The sequence below is a fragment of the Triticum dicoccoides genome, chromosome 2B (genome assembly GCF_002162155.2).
Source record: "Triticum dicoccoides isolate Atlit2015 ecotype Zavitan chromosome 2B, WEW_v2.0, whole genome shotgun sequence".
In the NCBI taxonomy this organism is placed as follows: Eukaryota; Viridiplantae; Streptophyta; class Magnoliopsida; order Poales; family Poaceae; genus Triticum; species Triticum dicoccoides.
Genome location: NC_041383.1, coordinates 220,324,871 through 220,342,517, shown reverse-complemented (window position 1 = coordinate 220,342,517; position 17,647 = coordinate 220,324,871). Strand labels below are relative to the sequence as shown.

Below are 17,647 nucleotides of genomic sequence, written 5' to 3'. Positions count from 1 at the left end.
TTCGCGTACGGCCGCTACCGCAGCGCAATGGGCGACGAGATCCTCAGCCCCCACGAGCAAGACGACGACCTGGGCTCATGTCGTGCTTCCCGGACCTCCCTAATATCCACTCCCACATCATTGTGGCCGGCGGTGAGTGGTGCAGCCTAGGGCTTGTCCGACGCGTGAGGGCAGGGAAGTGAGTGGAAGTGGACTAGCTGGTCCACGCCCACGGGCTAGGCATTAAAAAGGACCCCTGTAGGGTGGCTGGGTAACGGACATGCGGGCCCTTTCCACGCGCTTGGATTAAAAGGGCTTGGTAGGAGGTGGTCGGCCGACTGACTTGCTGGCGGAGGGCGAACACCAAGATGACACGCGCACGTCCGTTCAACGTCTGTCTAGACGTAAATTCAACCCAAGTTTGTGCCGGAAATGCGTGAAGACGGCATGCAGCAAACAAATTTTGCGTACAAAGGCCACGCGTTGGGCCATGGCATTTATATGTATGGACCCAAACGGACAGGAACAAACCAAATGTGTCCCTGGGTTGGAGTTGGCCTAACTCCTGCCGAATCATAGCTCCCGAGCAGAAGTTTTATAGCGGGAGTCGGCAATAACCCCTATAGGCTGCTACAGTTAATTTTAAAGGAAAGTTGTACGCCTGACTTTACAGATACAACTACCATGCAGGGTTCATGAGAGACCATATGCCCCAAAAGGCTGTTATAGTTACTTACTTGTGTTCTAACACATACGGCCCACTTGAATTGTGGCGATTCCAAGAAGCGCCACTGCAATTTTCAAACTTTGAAAATGTCACTGCATTTTTTGCAAACTTTGAAACACGCCACTGCAGACTTTGAAAAATGCCACTGGAAATGACATGTTTTTAAGTTTGAAAATTGCAGTGGCATTTCTCGCAATCGTCAGAATTCGAGTGGCGTTTATCTAATTAATCCTTTTAAAAGTGTGTTTCCCGGGCAAAGTTGCTAGTTTCATCAGCAGGTAAGTACAGTTTTGATTGGCCTCCTTGCACAGTTCTCCGGCATTTCATCATCAAGGAGAAGCGCGCAGAACAGTAGATGCAACAAGATTCGTGCTTGCTCTCATTTTGTTTTATTTTTTTAAAAAATTACTGTAAAACAGCCAAGGTACATGCAGAAGCATACAGATACAGATCTCCAGATCTCACGTGGTTACAAAACATTTGAATTCTCTACACCGTACTCGTGTGCTTATACAACGTCCGATTCCTGTACATGAACGTCTCAGCCCATGGTGTAGGACGGAGATGGGAGGTTTATGACAGTGCTCTTCACCTTGGTCATCATGTTTATGCTGTTGGTTATCCCCTGGGATCCTATTCCACTGTCCTTCAGACCCTGCAATCCAGAGAGACATGACATCATATAGCAACCGGAAGGAGAAAACGAGCTTGTCGGATCAATTCCACGGCGACGTCTGAGTCGCGGACACGGTAGCGACGGTACCTGGAAGGGGAAATGGTCTGGACCTCGAGCCGGGGCGGAGTTGATCTGCACAGTTCCACTCTCCATTGCATCACTGATCATGATTGCCTTGTTGATGTCTCTTGTGAACACACATCCCTGAAATCCACAAACAATGAGCATCCAAGATTCATAATAGCTTCAGAAAACTTAAGGGTACATATATATGTTGACACAACAATAGAGAAAGAGACCTGGAGCCCAAAGTTGCTGGCGTTGCAATGGTGGATGCCTTCCTCAACCGAGTTGATCCTGATCACGGGCAAGACAGGGCCAAAAGGCTCCTCCCAGGCGATCCTCATGTCAGGCCGGACATGATCCAACAACAACGGCCAGATAAGGTTGCCTTCTCTCCTGTACTCTTGGCAAAAAGTTGCACCTTTCTCCTTGGCATCCATTACCAAGCCTTCAATGAAATTTGCCGAGGATTCTGTTACAACTGGGGTGATATCACAGTCATCCTCGGGCGGGCCAACTTTCAGCTTTGCCAGCTTGGCATTGACCTTCTCCACCACGGTGTCGGCAACCGCTTCCATGATCAGAACCACTTTTACGGCAGTGCACCTCTGGCCACTGTGTTGATCACAAGTTCATGGCATATGTGAGTGTAACTCCAAGGAGCACCATGGGTGCAAACAAGATGAGATAGATAGGAAGAGGGAAAGCACAAGCAGAAACTGAAAGAAAAAGACACAATGCTCAACAATACTCACAATAAACAGTATGAGTTATGACATGAGGATGGGAGCATGTGACTATGTGAGCTAAGAAAAAGCATATGACACCACTATCTGTTATACATGGCACAACTTGGATGACATGTGTTCTGTTAGCTAAGATGTTATATACAGACATTTTTATTCATTTCCAGCTGTTGCTTGTGACTCTCTAAGGAATGGCAGGCCATAAATTCAACAATTCCAGATGCCCAATGGATCAAATCGTATGGAAGACATGTGTGGTTTGGGCCTATATATGAAACACCACCCAATCAATTTTCTTATTTCGGTACCTGTATGAGAAGCCTCCTTTTACTATGTTTGCCGCGACTAGATCGAGGTCTGCATCCTCCAGCACAATGCAGGCATCTTTTCCTCCTAGCTCCATCTGAAGCGGGACCATCCCGGCCTTCTTTGAAATGGCTATACCGGTATCGCCTCCCGTGAAACTGAGAAACAAACAAAAAGATGAATTTTTCGTCTCTGTAAAAAGCACGAATGCTAGAAGCAGAAGCAGCTCATTATTTACCTTATGCAGTTGACTCCAGGGTGCATTGTGAGAAAATCACCTATTTCAGAGCCTTTCCCAGTAACACAACTAATCAGGCCCTTTGGGAAACCGGCCAGGTGAAAGCAGTGTACCATATGGAGCGCTGCCACCGCGCCCTGATTTTGCACAGTAGCATTTCAGAATTCAGATTAAAAAATTTCAGTACAATGAAAATGCAGTAACGAAATAAGTTATCTATGAAAATCATATACCTGAGTCGGAGGCTTGAGCACAAGAGAATTGCCAGCAATTAGCGCCGGGCCAATCTTAGAAACCGCCAGGTTGACAGGATAGTTAAATGGTGGGATTGCCAAAACTACTCCAAGAGGTACCTTTATGAATGAAATGGCATGAGATGCAGAACAAAATAGTATCGACGGATCATTAGTGTAGGGAATTTGATACAATTCAGGGAACAAGGAAGCTTATGTACAGTAGAAGCTTAGGCCTTACATTCAGACAATTTATAGGAAAGAAAGATGGGTAACCTGCTCATACTTCTATATTCAGACAATTTCTTTGTAAACGAGAACAGATCAACAGTTGTGGGACTAGAGAGCGCACACACACGTCTCGCATGATTTATCAGATGCCAGGGCTAATAAAATTACCCACACTGAAATGCAGGTGTACCTTGGAGCTGATATAGTCTATGATATCTTCTTGACAAGATAGTCACCTAGACACCGCCATGCGCTCTGAGGGCGACCGCGAGGGTGCTCTGCGTCCGAAGGCGGATCCGCCGGCCAGCGCCGGTGATCGCCGGCGGGTGGGGGGCCGGTTTTGGGCTTTGGCGGATTCTGATGATGACAATGTGGAAGACGATGGGGCGGAGCCGCCGGGGGAGTCGCCGCCGTCCCCTTCCCCGTCTGAAATTATCTGCGAATTTTTTCTTTCAGGGTATTCCGAAGAGGAGGTGGCGACGACGGTAGATCGGGTCGTTCCCCCGGAGGATCCGGCTCGCGCGGGGCTTCACGCCGGAGAGAAGATCGAGATGATTCGCCGGATTGTTCATCGGAAGACGGCGACTACGGCGCTTCGGCCATGGAAAGGTCCTTTACCAAAGGTTAGTTTGCTGAAGCTTACTGTTTTTGATCTGATTCGTCCGGAGGAATGGGTTACGGTTAAACGGAGAAGGAAGGCGAGGAGATCGTCCCGGAGTTTGGGATCGCCGGCGCCGGCCATGGCGGCCGCGGCGGTCTCGATTCAAACGTCGAGGGCGGCCGCGCTGGAACGGCTGCTGTGTGCGGCTGGGCCGGTTCGATCGGCTGCGGGCGGTGTGGGTTTTGGGCCGGAGAAACATGGGTATGAGGCCCATGGTTGTTCTGCAGCCCAGCCCGGTATATCTCTCGAGCCATGCACGTACAATCGCGGTATTACGATCTTCCCTGCGCCGTCGGTGGGAGGTGTTAGGGTTCGTAAGTCGGGGCGACGTGGGTATCCAGTCTGCGGTGTTCGCCGGGCGAGGAGGATCTCACCGCTGATTCCTATGACTGGCCGGGGGACTGCACCCCCTCCCGCTGCAAGTGGCGCGGCGGGAAAAGGCGGAGCTGCTCCGCCGCCGGCGCAAGGGTCGGGCCGCGGCACCCCTCCGCTCGGACAGCGGCCACCGGCGCCGGCCACTGCTGCTGCGGGGCGGGGAGGAGCACCTCCAACGCAGCACCGCGGTGCTCCCCCTTTTCCTTTGAGGCGGCAGGCGGGCAACCAAGGCCCCACGTCCCAGGGAGCCCGGGCCTCGGCTTCGTTGCCGGCTGGGCGGGGCGGGCAAAGGCCCCATGCGCCGGACTCGGCTACGGCTGCTGCGGGCCGGGGTGAGCAGCGGCCTCCCCCGCCGGTGGTGCATGCCGCTGTGACGGCGGCGGTGGGTACGGCCGGGCTCAGACCCTTGGCGCCGGGGGTAGCTTCTGCTAGCCGTGCTGGAGTGTCTACCGAGGCCGTGCATGTGTCTTCAGGTGGTCAGCAACGTGCCCTCCCGCCTCATCTTGCCGTTCGGCAGGCGCAGAACCGTCTTGGGCAGACACAGACACAGGCCGGATAGGTTAATAACAATGGGGGTCCAAATGCTCCACCACGAGGCAAGTGGGGGGATGACGGATATGATGCATATGGTGCGGGTCAGCATCGAGGATCCTCTTCCACGGGAGGAGGCCGTGGATTTGCTTGGCAGAGTGACGGGTCTGCAAAGAGACCGTTTCTAGGGCCAGATGGAGGCTTTGTTGAGGGGGCCTCAGGACCGGATAACAGACAGAGAGGTGGTTCTCGTGGATACCGTGGTCGTGGTGGAGGCCGAGGGAGGTTTCGCCGGCCGCCTCCACCCAGGGTTGATGGCCCTACCGATGCGGCAATGGAGACTGAACAGGTTCCCCATGAGCTACCACCCCACGCGATGGAGGTGGTGAATGCGCTTGCCGATGTTGAGGTTCCTGGGACTGCGAAGGATACCGAGGTTGCTGGCCGGGCTGATGTAGAGCGGGCATCCAAGTATGCTCGCAAGAAGAGAGGATGCTTTGTTACCGGTGCGGGGAGAAAGGTCATTTCATTGCAGAATGCGTGGCTCAGCTTTGTGAGTCCTGTGGAAAGCCAACACATGCATCGGGGGAGTGCCCTGTTTTGAGGGAGCAGATTCTAGCTCTTACAGTGTACGGCGTGTACTGTGCTGAGCTGATGTTTTTTGAGTCCGCAGCTGCGAGGGAGATTCCAGTTGTTACTCAGTGTCTCACTACTGGTTTGGTGAAGATCACCCAGGGAGATGTCTCACAGGCTCAGATTGTGCAGAGGCTTCAGGAGTTGGCTCCGGGTGATTTTTAGTGGGACCTTGTCTCCGTTAAAGAAAGAGTGTTCAGAGTTGAGTTCCCTTCAGTGGAGGACTTGCAGCGCTTGCTGAGCTTTGGGATGTGTAAGGTGCCAGGTACCAATGGTATTTTGGAGTTTCACGAATGGAAGAAAGTTGAGCCTAAGGGGAAGCCTCTTACACAGGTGTGGCTGCGCTTCTCTGGGGCACCATCTGAGGCACTGGCTGATGTTCGTGTGGTGGCTAGTTTGGGTATTATGGTTGGTAAAACGGAACAGGTTGATATGGCGTTTACTCGAGCACAGGGGGTGGCCAGATTGCAAGTCAGTATTCTGGACATAGAGTACGTTCCGGACGTTGTCAATTGGACATATAGGGGAGAGGTATTTCCCCTTGAGATCGAGTTTGAGGATGCGGAGTTATTTGCTGAGGTGGCTGCTGGTACTGACGTGGATATGCACGAAGGGGGAGATGATGCTGGTGCTTCCAGGGGATCGACTGAGGAGGCTGGACAGGAGTCCAATGGATCGGGTCCTATAGCTCAGGAGCCCGCGAGCGGATCCGGAGTGGAGCCGTCTCCAACTTCGTCTCGGCCTCATAACACTTTGCGGTTTGGATCCTTTCAGCCGACGTCAGCCCCTCCTCGCCTGTGGAGTGATCGGGTTGACTCTGACGATGCTTTTGAGCACTCGCTCCCGGTCTTGGACTTTGGACCGGCGCTCCGGCCTACGGACAGCACCCGTGATTCGGTTGTAGGCGCGGTGGAGCCTCAGGGGCCGCCGGTGCTCCCAGGGCCATCGGTGCCCTTGTGCAGCCGGCATGAGCTCGGCTTGGTTCCTTCTCCGAGGGGAGGGGCGTCGGGGCAGGCGGCCCCGACTCCCTCTCATGCTACTTTGTCGCCTGTGTCGACACCCTTGGCGCCAGTATCCGGCGGTGGTGGTCCATCTCTGGGGCAGCTGGCCCTGGATGATGGCCACGCGGGAGCTTTGATTGTCGAGGGGTCGCCGGAGGCGCTAGGCAGGCGTCCGGGGCAGGTGGCCCCAGACCCCCTAGTTTCGACGGAGGTCGAGCCAGTGGTGTACTCGGCTGCGAGGGCGAGAGCTGGGGGGGACGGACTAGGGCAGGCGGCCCTGGCGCACACTCCCCCTGCCATCTCTCCCAACCTTCGGAGGTCTCCCTCGTCCAGGCCCCCTCCGAGTGCCGCTACTCGGGAGGAGGTAATTGCTTTCGGAGGGATCCCAGACCCGGTCTCCGAGGGGAGACGGATGAGCTCTCGTCTCCAGGACCTTCCAGAGGTGGATGATATGCAGCAGCGGTGCGCTATGCGGGCGGCCAAGCTTCGTGATGTTGAGGTCACTACCGGTATGTCAGTAAATTTATCCAATTCCATTTTGCATTTCTCTAAGGATGAGATCATTAATAATGCAAACCAAGTAGGGGTGTCGCTTGGGAATAATAATTCTGAAATTTCAAACTCGGTTAACGATCTATTAGATTTGGAAGCAGAACGGGCATTAGAAACCATTAGAAACCTAGCGGCAGTAAGACCTATGAATGATGCGGAGATTGATGCATTGGGGGTAAGAGTGCTTGACAATTTCTGTGCGGATCTTGTTCCTCCGTCTGCGGAGTCGGACGAGGAAGAACCCTGTGTGGACGATGTAGTTTTTGCACAACCGGAGCACGGTTATGAGGACCGGGTTGCGGGAAATAACATTCCTAAACGTAAGTGGAAGCGGAAGGTGTACCCTGCTTCTGCGGTACGTAGGAGTGCTAGGATTCGTACTGCCAAAAAATTCCATGATGACCTATGAAAGGAATATTCTGGAATAGCAGAGGTCTTAAGGACTTGGCTAAATGTAGGTTTCTAGCGGAGGCATCTTTAGAGCACCGGTTAGACTTCATTGCACTCTCTGAAACTGGTAGGGATAATTTTGCGCCACAGTTTCTTAATGCGCTGTCGGGAGGTGTGGATTTCGATTGGCATTGTCTTCCTCCAAGAGGGAGGTCCGGTGGCATCTTGCTTGGTGTGAGATGTGATTCCCTTGAAGTCCGGAGCGTTGTTATGGGTGACTTCGCGGTCAAATTTCGAGTCCGGTCTAAAGTAGATGGGTTTAACTGGGTTCTGGTGGCGGTCTATGGGGCCGCACAACCTGAGCTTAAACCGGAATTTCTGGCCGACCTGGTTCGTATTTGCGGATCTGAGCAACTCCCCATTTTGGTTGGGGGGGATTTCAACATCATTAGGAGGAGGGATGAGAAGAATAATGATAACTTTGACGGCCGATGGTCTTTTATGTTTAACACCATCATTGAGAGTTTGGATCTGAGAGAGATCGAGCTTTCTGGTCGACAATTCACCTGGGCTAACTCTTTACCCAATCTGACATATGAGAAGTTGGATCGGGTACTAGCAAGTGCCGAATGGGAACAGAAGTTCCCCCTCGTCACGGTTCAGGCTCTCATGCGCGGGATTTCGGACCACACGCCTTTGTTTGTAGATTCAGGTGAGCCAAGGATTGTGGGAAACAAAAATACCTTCTCTTTTGAAACGGCGTGGTTTGAACGAGAAGGATTTCTGGATCTCGTAGCCAGGGAGTGGGCTACGGATACTGGAGGAAGATCGTCTGTCGAGAGATGGCAGAATAAGATTAGGCATTTGAGGAGCTTTCTCCGGGGATGGGCAAAGCACCTAAGTGGAGTTTATAAGATTGAGAAGGACAGACTCCTGGATCTTATACAATCCCTAGATGTTAAAGCTGAATCAACAATTTTGCAGTCTGCTGAATTGACTTGTAAGCTTGATGCGGAGAAGAGGTTAAAGGAACTCCTCCGCGAAGAAGAGTTGAAGTGGGCGCTCAGAGCAAAGGTTCGCAAAGTAATCCAAGGGGATGCGAACACTCAATTCTTTCACCTTATTGCGAATGGCAAACACAGAAAGAAAAAAAAATTCCAGCTCGAGCAAGATGAAGGCACAATTGTTGGTCACGATAATCTAAAGCTTTACATCACCGAATATTATAAGCAGTTATTTGGACCGCCGGAGGATAGCGCTGTGTCTCTCGATGAGTCCAGGTTTGAGGATGTGCCTCAACTAACTGCTTCTGATAATGCTATTTTGGTTGCGCCGTTTACGGAAAAGGAGGTTTTCGATGCCATCTCTCAGATGGAGAACAATAAGGCTCCCGGGCCGGATGGGTTTCCGGCGGAGTTTTATAAAAAATGCTGGCATATTATCAAGGGGGATCTTTTACCCATGTTTCATGACCTTTTTGCTGGACGGCTTCAACTATTTCACTTGAACTTTGGAACCATAACGTTGCTACCAAAAAAGACCGATGCTCTAAGGATTGAGCAGTTTCAGCCTATCTGCCTTTTGAATGTTAGTTTCAAATTTTTTACCAAGGTTGGGACTAATAGGCTCACACAGATTGCGCATTCTGTGGTGCAGCAATCCCAGACAGCTTTCATGCCGGATAGAAACATCCTAGAAGGGGTGGTGGTTTTGCATGAAACGCTCCATGAAATCCACTCGAAGAAACTCGATGGAGTCATTTTTAAAGTGGATTTCGAGAAAGCGTACGACAAAGTTAAGTGGCCTTTCCTGCAACAAGCTTTGCGTATGAAAGGGTTCGACGACGTATGGAGAAGCCAGATTGAATCGTTCACGCAAAAGGGTAGTGTTGGCATTAAAGTGAATGACGACATTGGTCATTACTTCCAAACACACAAGGGCTTGCGGCAAGGAGATCCGATGTCCCCTATTCTGTTCAACATAGTTGTGGACATGTTGGCAGTTCTGTTACAGAGAGCCAAGGAGGCTGGCCAAGTAGGAGGCTTGGCGCCTCATTTAGTGGATGGAGGAATTTCCATCCTACAGTACGCTGATGACACTATCATCTTCATGGAGCATGACTTGGTAAAAGCAAGAAATATGAAGCTGTTGCTTTGTTTGTTTGAGCAATTGAGTGGGCTCAAAATTAACTTCCACAAAAGCGAGTTGTTCTGTTTTGGTAGAGCCAAGGAGGAACAAGAAGCTTACAAACAATTGTTTGGATGTGGTTCGGGGGAGCTGCCATTCACATACCTAGGAATTCCTATACATCACCGTAGGCTTACGAACAACGAATGGAAGTGTATTGAGGATCGATTCGAGAAAAAGCTAAGTTGTTGGAAGGGTAAGCTCATGTCATATGGAGGCCGTTTAATTCTTATTAATTCGGTGCTCACGAGCATGCCCATGTTTCTTTTGTCTTTCTTTGAAGTCCCAGTTGGTGTAAGGAAAAGACTGGACTTCTATCGATCGCGTTTCTTTTGGCAGGGAGATGAGCTAAAAAGAAAATACCGGTTAGCGAAGTGGGATATCATTTGTAGGCCGAAAGACCAAGGGGGTATGGGGATTGAAAATCTCGAGGTTAAGAACCGATGCCTTCTTAGTAAGTGGTTGTGGAAGTTATCTTCAGGAACTGACGCCACTTGGGCTCAAATCCTTCGTAATAAGTATCTTCAAACCAAAACTTTGTCTCAGGTCACGGTTAGACAAACTGATTCACCCTTTTGGAAAGGGCTCATGAAAGTTAAGCTTTCATTTTTTTCAGAGGGCAAAGCATATAGTTGGTAATGGTGCCAGCACAAGATTCTGGGAGGATACTTGGCTCGGAGGTACACCCCTTGCAATCCAGTATTCGTCGTTGTATCGTGTTGTCCAAAGGCGCGATGCTCTGGTTGCAACGGTCTTTCTTTTAATACCCCTTAATATTCAATTTAGAAGATCGTTAGTGGGCAATCGTTGGGAACAGTGGCTACATCTAGTTAGGAGACTGATGCAAGTCCAACTTTCACAACAACCTGATAAACTGCGCTGGAATCTCACTAGGTCGGGTGAATTCACAGTTAAATCAATGTATGTTGATGTTATTAATTCGAGCTCGATTCCTTCTTCCAAGCATGTGTGGGATGTCAAAGTTCCTTTAAAGATCAAGGTGTTTATGTGGTTTCTACACAAACAAGTTATCTTAACAAAGGACAATTTAACAAAGCGCAATTGGACAGGACCTACTAGGTGTAGTTTCTGTGATCAGGGTGAAACCATTAATCATTTATTCTTTGATTGCCCACTAGCTAGAATTCTTTGGATAACTGTTCATGTTGCTTTTAATATTCATCCACCAAGCTCGGTTAACATGTTGTTTGGAATATGGCTCAACAGGGTAGAGCCCGGGTTAGCAAAACATATTCGCTTGGGGGTGTGCGCCTTAGTATGGGCGCTTTGGAATTGCAGAAATGATCTTGTCTTTAACAGAACAACAAACATTCATGTTTTGCAGGTTATCTTCAGAGCTACGGCACTTATCCGTTCCTGGTCGCTACTCACTCCGACGGAGGCCAGGGAGCTTTTGGTTACTGGTGCTATCCGATGGGAGACGGTAGCTCGGAATATCTTCAGCCGGTTTGGATGGCGGTCATGTAATAGGATAGGCAATTAGTTTACCTATCTATTTTTGAGCCAACCGGTTGTGATTTATCCTTTATTTGGCTAGCTTGTGTATCTAGCCTTTGGGCTCTGTGTGAGCCTTTCTTCTTCATTTTATTTTGCTACTTTTGAGATTTCGAGACCTTGTGGATGATTTATTGTTAATAAGATGGCCGTATGCATCATGCTGATGCAGAGGCCGGGGATCCCCCTTTTCGAAAAAAAAAAGGTGTACCTTGGAGCTCAAACAGTACTTGTTGCGCTCATTACCGGGGAAGCTATCTGATACCAGCAGCTTGCCCTCCCCCAGTATCCGGACACCCTCCTCGGCCGTGTATGACACCAAATCGCCGGACCGCACCACCTATATCAAACCAAACCACGCATCTCTTAATTGTCTCTTAGCATCAGAAGAAGAAGAACAACCACAGGTCCACAGCAACAAATTATAAGGGGCCACATGGACAGTGCAAACGCTGGTGACCTCAGAAACGGCATCCTTGGCCGGCTTGGCGATCTCCTTGACCAGACACTCGGCGATCGGGGTCTTGTGCTCCTTGAGGATGGCCGCCGCCTTGTGGAGGAGCTCCGCGCGCTTCCACAGCGGAGTCCGCGCCCACGACTTCTGCGCCACCTTGGCGGCGTCCATCACCTTGTTCACCTCCTCCTGTGTGCATGCTGAACAAGGGCGGCCGAACCAAATTCATCAGCAACAAAAGTTCTGGGAATCTGGATCTTGTCATACGATTCTACGCAGCAATGCTACATGGATTCTTTCTCATATGGTATATGCGGTCCTACCATGGGACCTCCGTCTCAAGCGATTTCTGACCACATTGCTGAGCGAATTATAAGTCAGGTTCCAAAGTTGATTTCTACCATGAAAAGTTCTCACCAAGTTCATTCAATTGGCGCCAGTAAAGAATCGAAAGGGACAGGAGGCCCTATCAGGGTCGGTCAATTCTTTCGTACTCCTACAACTAATGGTGAGTGCGCGCGGAGTACAGTATTAGTTGCACCGATGAAACTTATGTTTGCTTCGGAAGTATCGAAAGATTTCAACGACGACACTAACAAGTCACCGTCAAGCATTGAATCACTTGAGGCAGCAGAGCAGAGCAATCTCAGACCAGCGGGCTCACTCTGCTCACACAGCCGGTCACGCTAGAGGCAGCTAGCGCGTGCTGGGTTCTCGTGGCCGGAAAGAATAAACAAGAGGAGGAGCAAGCGTCAAGCGTGGCATGCACCTTGCACCCTGTACTGCGTCTGGCGGGTGGTGGGGTTGACGATGGCGACCGTCTTGCCGGAGGCGGAGGCGCGCCACTCCCCGTCGGCGTAGTACTTGTAGACCTCGCCGTCCAGCACGTCCGCGAACACCCCCGTCCCCGCCATCGGGGAAGAAGAAGAAGAAGAAGCAAGTGTACGTACGTGCGGTGTGTGGTGGTGGTGAGCGGAACGGGAGGGACACTCTGCAGGTTAGCCACTAAGCACACAGCTAGTGGCGGTGAGGGGCTCGGGGGGGACGGTGGTTGGTGCTGATGGGTGTGCGAGTGGTGCAGCTGTGGCGGGGCGGGATTAAGTAGAGAGCGGAGGTGGTGGAGGAGGAGGAGGCGCCGAGGATGATGGCCACGCGTGGGCGGGTGGTCGGCTGCGACGGGTGTGATGGAGAAGCGAGGAAACGGACGGAAGAAACCACTGCAGGAATAGTACCACGCGACGCGAGACCAAACCTCGTGCGCCTAATACGGGTGGCAGTTTGCCGCACACCAGGCCGCCAGGGCCGTGTGTGCGGCTTTGGACTTGGCATCCCTCTGGCCGTCAATGGTAACTCGGAAAATATCATCCAGCTCCCGCCACACGTATCAACCACTCCAACCCGCTGCCCCAGTCCGGGCAGTTTGAACGCCCGGGGCCGTGCCGTGCCATGGACCACCGTGAGTGCGCGCCGCGGCCCAGCTCCATTCGCCGAGGGAAGACGGTGCCTGGCGCCGGCGGCGTCCACGTACGTACGCTCGGCGTGCTCGACGCCTCGGCCGGGTCCCGGTGGAGTCGCGTCGTGATGTTGGGCGGCGAACCACCCGAACCACCAGGCCATGATTGGTAACGTAAAACAGCTTGAGGTCCAGGCCTCGTCCTCATCGATAGCGCCTCGAAACCGAGTGGTGCGGGAAAGAGGTGATGCGCAGTTCATGGAGAGCATGCCGGCCGGCCGGTACGAATCTGATCGGTACATGAAACGGAGGAAATATAACGACTTGCGTAGCCTTTTCCTTGTCTTTTTTTTTTCTCTTGGAATTGAACAGTACAATTGCAGACCCCACATATACGCATCGATGCATCACATCTTTGAGAATGTTGAATATATTGTGTATGTATATGGTGTCTTGGGCCCACCTCCTAGTTCCTCTGTATAGTTGAGGTTGTGGCCCCCTCTGTACTCATATATACGTGCTGGGTGCACCGATCAATGCATTGTATTGCACAACCTATTTTTTCCCTTCTACATGGTATCCGTTTTTTAGGTTTTTTTCTCGTTTCTGCCACCGCCGTCGCCGCGCGTCTCCTCCGCGCCGCAGCCGCCGCCGCCGTTCGCGCGCCCTCCGCGCCGGCCGTCGATCCCGCATCTCCCTGCCTCACGCGGGTAGCCGCCAGCTGCCGCAAGCCCCGATCGATCCTACCTCGCGCGTAGCCGCCGGCTGCCGCAAGCCCCGATCGATCGTGTTGCATGCACGTTGCTTGATCGATCCCGCTAGCCAATCGCTTGATCGATCCCGCTTAGCCTGACTAGTGCGCACGCATGCCTAGCTTAATCTCTTCATCTATTCTACTACTACTACACCACGGTGCTACTTTTTTCCCTACACGTTTACAAGCATAGTCTATCATCTACTGAAGTTCTTGCTGGCACGCCGCTCGCGCGTTGGCCCGCTTCGCTCTCCAGCCAACATCGTCCGCGCCCGCTTGCCAGATCGTCCGAGCCGCCTCTAGCTGCCGCCGCCGCTGCTGGTCCGTGCCGCCGCCGCCACCGTCTGTGCCGTCGTCGCTGCGATGTCTTCTGCCACGCCGTCTCTCTTCAGCTACATGTACGCAGACGCGCCGAATCCCTTCACCATGCCGCAGATTTTTCCGGCGGGCCATCCGGCCTACTTCACCGTGCCGCAGCAGCCGGCCAGTGCCGGCTCCGCGGCTCTGCTCGCCACGCCGATGGTCGGCGGCCATGCTCCGCCCGCCCCTATTCAGCCCTACGGTGGCTTCGCCTCGCTGCCGGTCTCACCGCCATGGGACACCACTTCCTTGGCCGCCCTGCACTCGGCCCCATCACCGGCGGCGCTTGGTACCGGCGGCGCTTGGTACATGGACTCGGCGCCACCGCGCACATGACATCTCATCCCGGTACTCTAACCTCCTCCACTCCGGTTCATACTCCTACTTGCATCACTGTTGGCAACGGTTCCTCTCTACCTATCACACATGTTGGTCGTGCTTCGTTTCCTTCCACATCTGCACCTATCACTATGTCTGATGTTTTTGTGTCTCCTGATTTAGTTACGAACCTTGTATCTATTCGTCGTCTTGCCCGTGAGAATCCCATTACCGTTGAATTTGATGATGTCGGTTTTTCTGCGAAGGACGCCCATACTCAGATGGTCCTTCACCGTTGTGATAGTCCTGATAAGCTCTATCCGATGCACTCCTCCACCACCGCCTCCACCACCCCAGTCGCCCTCGCCGCGGGTGTCGACCTTTGGCATGCTCGCTTGGGACACCCGAACTCCACCACTTTGCGTCAAATACTTAAGAGTTTTTCATTCTCATGCAATAAGATCGACGACCATACTTGTGAGGCTTGTCTGGCAAGCACGTGAAAAATATGAACGCCAGTGTCAAAGTCTAAGAATTAAATTCTGGTGGACTATATGGTCTCCTTGAGAAAGGCAAATTCGCCAAGGATCAAAATAAGACAAACAGTTCAGACAAGGTAAAGAAAGACCAAGAGCATGAGCAGTTGTTAATAAAATGACCGATCGAAAATGACTAAGAGCATGGATGAACCAAGAGCATGAGCTGTTAGAAGGGAGAGAGAGATTGGTGCGGAATATGATGGATGTATTATTGAGCCTTGAGGGCGAGTATATATTGAGTACAAGACTTGGAGAGCAAGAAGCCTCTCTTGAAGATAAGGTAGGGGACGGATTACAAATCCTAGACTACCAAATACACGTATCCTAAATATATCTCTAACATCCCCCCGCAGTCGTAGCGGCAGTGTTGAGAACAACAGGAGCGTCGCAGACGGTCAGACTGGAGAGAATAGCAGTCGACGGGCTGACATCCCCGCGCAGTCATAGCGGGAGCGTCGTGGACGGTGTCGCGTCGCGGACACGTTGACTGTAGAGGAAGTCGACGAGTTGCTCAAGCGGATGATAGCCCTTGTGCCGTTGTCGAGGTAGCCGAGAGCGTAGGGTGGTGTACCCGTGGTCGAGGTAGCTGTGCGAAGAAAGTCATGGTCGATGTCGAGTCGGGCTGGACGGTGTCGAGGAAGTTGCCGTGGAGCCGTGGGCGCAAGGAGGCATCGAGTTAGTCATAGGCGCAGTAGTGGTGCACCAGGGAGAAGATGTTGTTTACGACGCGTCGCGCCGGGGTTGCCAAGCCCGGGGACACATCATAGACGAAGGCACGCATCAGTGTTGGCATCACTGGGCATGTGAAGACGGACGAAGACGAAGTTGACGAAGCGCGCAGGCTTGCCAGGCCTGGGGACACGTTGTGGATGAAGGCACGCATTGGTGTCGCAAACAATGGGCATGCGTAGACGAGGGGCCTGCATGAGCTGTATGCCATGTCGGAGAAGTCAGAGGGCCAGCAAAGAAGGAGATTCGACGACGTTTGTGGCGTTAATCAGCATCGAGCTGATGTCACCAACGGTGGTCGGAATAGACGAAGTGGTCAGGGAAGATGACGGCGACGCTGACGACGGGCTGGTGCTAGGCGAAGACGAATGAGGTGGACGGGCGGCGGCGGCTATGGGGATAGCGGCGACAACCTGATGGCGGCGGCCGCGGCTAGGTTAGGAGCGCGGCGGCGGTACTCGAAGTAGGCGAGAAACCCTGACAGCATGACGAAGACCGGCACGGACGATGGCGTTCCCGCGCCAGGGGAGGTGGCGCGGTGCATACCATGGGAGGTCGACACGCGGTGACGGCAAAGTGGACCGCGGGCCGTGGCGCTACGATCCGAACAGGCGACGCAGCGGCGGCGGGCAGGTCGGGGCGACGTTGGGAAGACCTCAGGGCAGCGGCGGGGACCGTGGGTCGTGGCACTACAGCCGTAAGGGCAGCGCAGCGGCAGAGCGCGGGTCGGTGCAACTGCGGGGATGGCCTCGGGACGGCGGCGTGGCCCGTGTGCCACGCTCGCTACGGCCCGACAGGGTGACCAGCGGCGGTGCTAGAGTCGGTGCAGCCACGGGGACGACTTGGAGCATACAGCCTGGGGTAGGCGGTGGACCGCGGGCCGCGGCACTACGACCCGAAGGAGCGACTGTTGGGGAACGTAGCATGCAATTTTAAAAAAATTCCTATGCTCGCGCAAGATTTATCTAGGAGATGCATATCAACTATAGGAGGAGAGTGTGTCTACGTACCCTCGTAGACCGAAAGCGGAAGCGTTTGACAATGCGTTTGACTTAGTCGAACTTCTTCTCGTTCGGACCGATCAAGCACCGAACGTACGACTCCTCCGAGTTCTGCACATGTTCAGCTTGATGACGTCCCTCAAACTCTTGATCCAGCAGAGTGTCGAGGAAGTAGATGAGTTTCATCAGCACGACGGCGTGGCGACGGTGATGATGCAATGATCCGCGCAGGGCTTCGCCTAAGCACTACGAGATTATTACCGGAGGCGTAAACTGTGGAGGGGGGGGGGGCGCCGCACACGGCTAACAATAGTTGGTGTGTGTTCTAGGCGCCTCCCCCCTTCATATATATAGGTGGGAGGGAGAGGGAGCAGCCCTAGCGGCGCCCCAAGTAGGAGGGGTCCTACTTGGGCTCTTGCACTAGGCCGCCCCCTTTCCTTCTTTTGGCGATGAGGGGAAGGAAGGAGGAGGTGCCCCCCCTTTCGGTTCTCTCACCAAGGGGGAAAGGCGGGAGGAGGTAGCGCCCCTTGCTTTCCTTCCTCTAGGGCCTGCGGCCAGGGAAAGGGGCGCACCAGCCCCTTGTGGGCTGGTCTATCCCTCCCTCGGTCCATTAGCCCATATCTTTGTCGGGGTTGCCCGAAACTCCTTTCCGGTGACCCGATATGTATCTGGTACCCTCCAGAACACTTCCGGTGTCCGAATACTATCGTCCTATATATAAATCTTTACCTCTCGACCATTTCGTGACTCTTCTTCATGTCCATGATCTCATCTGGGACTTTGAACAACATTCGGTCACCATATCACATAACTCATATAATACAAAATCGCCATCGAACATTAAGCGTGTGGACCCTACGGGTTAGAGAACTACATAGACATGACCGAGATACCTCTTCGGTCAATAACCAATAGCGGAACCTGGATGCTCATATTGGCTCCCACATATTCTACGAAGATCTTTATCGGTCGAACCGTTATGACAACATACGTTA

General features: G+C 52.7%; 1 protein-coding gene across 1 annotated transcript; it reads right to left on the bottom strand.

The window, feature by feature from the left end:
* Positions 1–1,062: 1,062 nt before the first annotated feature.
* On the bottom strand, positions 1,063–12,586 carry LOC119363178 (NADP-dependent glyceraldehyde-3-phosphate dehydrogenase). The gene is made up of 9 exons (XM_037628489.1): positions 12,268–12,586; positions 11,505–11,698; positions 11,256–11,384; positions 2,969–3,088; positions 2,736–2,872; positions 2,500–2,655; positions 1,682–2,060; positions 1,470–1,586; positions 1,063–1,361 (listed from the first exon to the last, which is right to left on the bottom strand). The coding sequence occupies exons 1-9, from the start codon at positions 12,410–12,412 to the stop codon at positions 1,248–1,250; spliced, it is 1,491 nt and encodes a 496-aa protein (XP_037484386.1). The 5' UTR covers positions 12,413–12,586; the 3' UTR covers positions 1,063–1,247.
* Between the last annotated feature and the right edge of the window lie 5,061 nt (positions 12,587–17,647).

Bases quoted from the DNA above. Each gene is read 5' to 3' on its own strand.
- LOC119363178 (XM_037628489.1), bottom strand. From the start codon at position 12,412: ATGGCGGGGACGGGGGTGTTCGCGGACGTGCTGGACGGCGAGGTCTAC. The intron at 3,089-11,255 runs GTACACCTTTTT...TCATTCATAAAG, and splicing joins AGTACTGTTTGAGCTCCAAG to GTACCTCTTGGAGTAGTTTT. The intron at 2,061-2,499 runs GTACCGAAATAA...TGATCAACACAG, and splicing joins AAAGGAGGCTTCTCATACAG to TGGCCAGAGGTGCACTGCCG.